We start from the raw sequence: 4390 nt of genomic DNA, 5'->3' as shown, positions 1-4390 counted from the left end.
CTGAAACCAAATGGAAGAATAAAACATCTCTTTGTAGTTCACATTTCTAAAACAGAGTTTAAAAAATTGCCCAGCAATGAAAGAAAACGAGAAGTTGGTCCCATTTCAGGCTTGTTTGTGAATACTGATTGGTGGGAAATTAGCAAATGGAAAAAAAGAAAAATAAAAATAGAATCACTTTATTAATTTTAGAAATCAGTAATTCCAAAGGGTGCCTTTACCATGGCTCATGTGGTCAGCGGCACACCAACTTTCCTCTACTCTCTGGGAGACTTGTGATGTATGCTTCCCACATCCCCCGTCTACCCCCCAAATCCTCGGAAAAGGAGAGAACAACTTTCGTGGATAATGTTGGGATTTTAGGCTTGTAAGGAAGTCAAGCTTAATACTGCAACCTGGAAAAGAAGAGGAAGCAAAATGCAAATAGCCAAAGAGCCTCTTTTATATCATCTCTGTGTGGTAGCAGGAGAGGGACACAGAAGACCTAAGCAGGTTAGGGGAGGGGATAAAAGGGATAATAGATACATGTGTGCTCTGATAGGGTATATAATGCATCGGTTCAATGTCCCCACTGCCAAGTTCAATCAAAACCCAGCTGATATGTTTTCCTGGCGTCTCAGCAAAAGTCTGGATTGGCTGACTGGCAACAATCTACAGCCACTGTTGCTTGAAGGTTCTGGGGACCAAGGCAGCAAAAAAAAAAAAAAAAAAAGGAAAAGAAAAAGAAAAAGAAAAAAAAAAATACCGTGGACCCCTTGCAGCCCTGGTAGATGCTTCAGCCTCGGTCACACCCCGGCAGGAGCAGGAGGGCAAATAGGTTCTTCCTCTGTGCTACTGTGGTTCATCTTTTAGTGTGAGCAGGATCTGGAAAAGAGAGAACCAACCACTAAGTGACCTAAATGAGAGTGTGGGGTTTTACTTACAGCAACGTCTGGTTTAGTTAGTGTTACTGAAGACTAAAGAAGTTGTGGCCAAGTAAATGAAGCTAACCACTTTTGCTGGAAACCTTTCTAACACGCTCCCGTTCTGAAGCTGCTGCTTTTTTGGGTACTCAAGTTTCTTTTTTCTTTGAGAACATTTTATCTTTTTTGCTTCTTAAGTATAAAATGCTGAATAGGTTAGCCTCTTCTAGAAACTGAAGCTCAGCATTATTAGCATTCAGAGTCGAACTCCATGGAAAAACCGCTGTGTATGCTTCTGAGTTTGTCTAGATCTTTGTTGTATTCTGTTGTCAGAATACACTCTGCCTGTACCCGTCCCCATCCCCACAATGTACACCTATATCCCACCACCCGGGGTTAAAACCAGGACGTTATGGTTACCCTGTGTCCCCTGTGAGGCCCTCCCACTGCCTTCCCCTTTCCACTGTCCTGAATTGTGTGTTTATCTTTCCCTTGTTCACTTTTAAAAAATAGGTTTATTTACTACGTACATTCCTAACTCTAAATATTATGTTTTGTTTTTACAATTTTGTGGTTTTTGATTTTACAGTGCTGCTCTAACTATTATTATACGTGATTCTCAGCACACAACTGGGAGAACTTCTTCAGTTATATACTTAGGCCTGTAACTGCTGGGTCATGGCCACTTGCATCTTCAGCTCTCTAAAAATAATGCCATTTTACATTCCAAAGCAGTTGTACCAATTCCCCCCACCCCCAGGGCAGTGGATGAGCTTCCCCTGTGTCTCTACCTCCCCTACATGTGGAGAAGGGGTATTGCCTGAGTTTAAAATATTTGCTAGTCCTGATTGTACAACGGTGTCCTACTGTGGTTTTATTTTTTATTTTATTTTTTTTAAAGATTTTATTTATTTGCTCATGAGAAACTGAGAGACAGAGAGGCAGAGACACAGGAGGAGGGAGAAGCAGGCTCCATGCAGGGAGCCCGTCATGGGACTCGATCCCGGGTCTCCAGGACCAGGCCCTGGGCTGAAGGCAGGGCCAAACCGCCGAGCCACCCAGGCTGCACCCTACTGTGGTTTTAATTAGCCTTTTCCCAGTTAGGAATGGGGTTGAGCCTCTTTTCAAGTATCTATTATGCATACATGTTTTTCTTCTGTGAAATGCATGGACAAGGCCTTTGCTTATTTTCTTACTGAGTTTACTGTTTATTGATTTAAAAAAAACACAAAACTTTATTGAGATATAAGCCACATACTGTACCATTTAATGTGTATAATCCAGTGGCTAGTAGTATATTTGGAGTTGTGCATACACCACACCACAATCAATTCTACAACATTTTCACTGAAAGAAGATGAAACCCCAAAACCCTTAGCCATCACCCTCCCACATCTTGTCCTCCACCCCTAGGCAAGCACTAATCGATTTTCTGTCTCTAGAGAATTTGCCTATTCTAGACTTTCATATGAGTGGAATCATGCAATATTTGGTCTTTTGTGCTAAGTACTTGACTGAATGACTCACTTTAACTGGTACATCAGTCCACTCACATTTTTGTAATTACAAATATATATATTTTTATTTCCAGTCTTCAGTTGTGTTTTCCCTTTAAAGATGTATTTATTTTAGAGGGGCACAGGGAAAGAATCTTCAAGCAGATTCCCCACTGAGTGGGGACTCGAGATCACGACCTGAGCTGAAACCAAGAGTCAGACGCTTAACCGACTGAGCCCCCTGGGCGCCCTTAAAAGCTGTGCTTTCTATTTGTCCAAACTCTTGTTTCCTTTTCCTCCTTCAAGTTTTATAATTTCTATTCTTTTAGTTGCTACACTATTTATTTTTGCATTTGTATATGCTATGTAAAGCTGAAATTAATCATTATCTTCACCTTTTCACTGTACAAGATTAAGTGAGATTCCTTGACTCTGATCATACCCTCTGCCTTGATTGACATGATGTTGGTGTTGCATATTTTTATCTCCCTCTTTTTTAAAAAAATTATTTATTCATGAGAGACACACACAGAGAGAGAGGCAAAGACACAGGCAGAGGGAGAAGCAGGACCCATGCAGGGAGCCTGATGTGGGACTCAATCTCGGGACTCCAGGATCATACCCTAAGCCAAAGCAGAGGCTCAACCGCTGAGCCACCTCGGTGTCCCTATCTCCCTCTTTTTTAACTCCACAAGAACATTATTACTTTATTATTATGTTTTTATACATTCTTTGCTCATGATTCAGTGTTTGCATCTCAGACTGTTTCCTGGTATCACACCTTCCTCTGTTTGAGATATATGCTTTAGAATCTTTCCCTTTGTGAAGGTGTACTGATGCCAACTTAGTCTGGGTTTGACATGTTGGAAAACACCTTTATTCCATCATCATCCTTGAAAGACATTTTTGCTTAAAATACATTTCTGCCTATTAATTTTTTTTCATCGGTGGCAACATCACATTGTAGTTTGGCTTCCACTATTGCTGTTGGGAAGTACATTGTTGATCAAACTGGCATTCCTTTGGAAAGCCTTCCTTTGCCTCTAGGTGCTTAAATTTAACATCTTTTGACTTTAGTATTGCAAAGTTTCTGTGTGAAGTGTCTAGATGTGGATTTCTTGTGATTCACTATAGCTGGTGTATCTTCCATTAGTTTGGGAATATTTTGTTTTCCCATTATCCCTTCAAATACTGTCCTTGTCTCATTTTTTCTTTCCAGAACTATTTAAATATCTATCAGGCCTTCTCATTTGGTTTTTCATCACTTTTTCTTTCTGACCTGCAGTTCACATAATATCTTTAAATATATCTTGAATTAAATATTTTTTCAGCTTGATCTAACATTCAGTTAAATCCTCTATTGATTTGTTTTTTACTGTATCTTTGCAATTCTGAAGTACTACATAGTTCTTTTTCAAATCTCTTAGTCATAATTTTAATCTTGATTTTATTCATACTTTCACTCCCTCCTTTAATTTCTCTGAACACATGAGAAAATTTATTCTTTATTGTATGTCTGGTAATTTCAGTACCTTAGTCTTTGTGGGTCTAATATGGTACCGGTTATTTTGCTGACTTTCACTTATGGTGCCAAGCTTCTTTGTTTTGTGATTTTAAACTGTGATGTCACAGTTCTTAGACCTTTATCTCTAAGAATTATTTGAGATTTGAGTTGATGGAACATACTTCCAGGAAAAATACACATTTGATTCTACTAGGCTCCTGGGGCCACTATTAGCTTAGGATCGCCTTAGATTAAATTCTCAGTTTGAGGTTTTTCAGGGTACCTAGGGAATATGAATTCATGCCCAAGGTTATGCAAGGACCAATTTGTGGTAATAAATGATCAGGGGAGAGTCCCCTACTCCATCTCAATCAGCACACAAAGGTTCAAGACAGGCAATTTTCTTTCAGTGCCAAAAGAGGTAGAGATAAAAGTGGGAAAGAAGGGTTTATTTCTGGTTGACCTTACATGGAGAATACAGCCCTTTG

At 39.5% G+C, this 4390-nt stretch overlaps 1 protein-coding gene across 32 annotated transcripts in view; it reads right to left on the bottom strand.

Annotated features, from left to right (window-relative positions):
• The window catches only part of TTLL5 (tubulin tyrosine ligase like 5), a 270361-nt gene that overhangs the window by 1219 nt on the left and 264752 nt on the right, over positions 1–4390 (bottom strand). For 23 of the 32 annotated variants that reach the window (XR_012036922.1, XR_012036921.1, XR_012036942.1 and 20 more), the window contains one exon: positions 746–864. Coding sequence is in view for 5 of the 32 variants with exons in the window: in XM_072839407.1 (XP_072695508.1) it covers positions 832–864 (33 nt within the window). In the remaining 27 variants the exon portion in view is untranslated. Of the gene's footprint in view, positions 1–163; positions 865–4390 lie in introns of those variants that run through there. The other 9 variants (XM_072839391.1, XM_072839402.1, XM_072839407.1 and 6 more) reach the window with 2 other exon arrangements.

The sequence above is a fragment of the Canis lupus genome, chromosome 9, assembly GCF_048164855.1.
Source record: "Canis lupus baileyi chromosome 9, mCanLup2.hap1, whole genome shotgun sequence".
NCBI lineage: Eukaryota > Metazoa > Chordata > Mammalia > Carnivora > Canidae > Canis > Canis lupus.
This window is presented reverse-complemented; position numbering and strand designations above follow the sequence as displayed.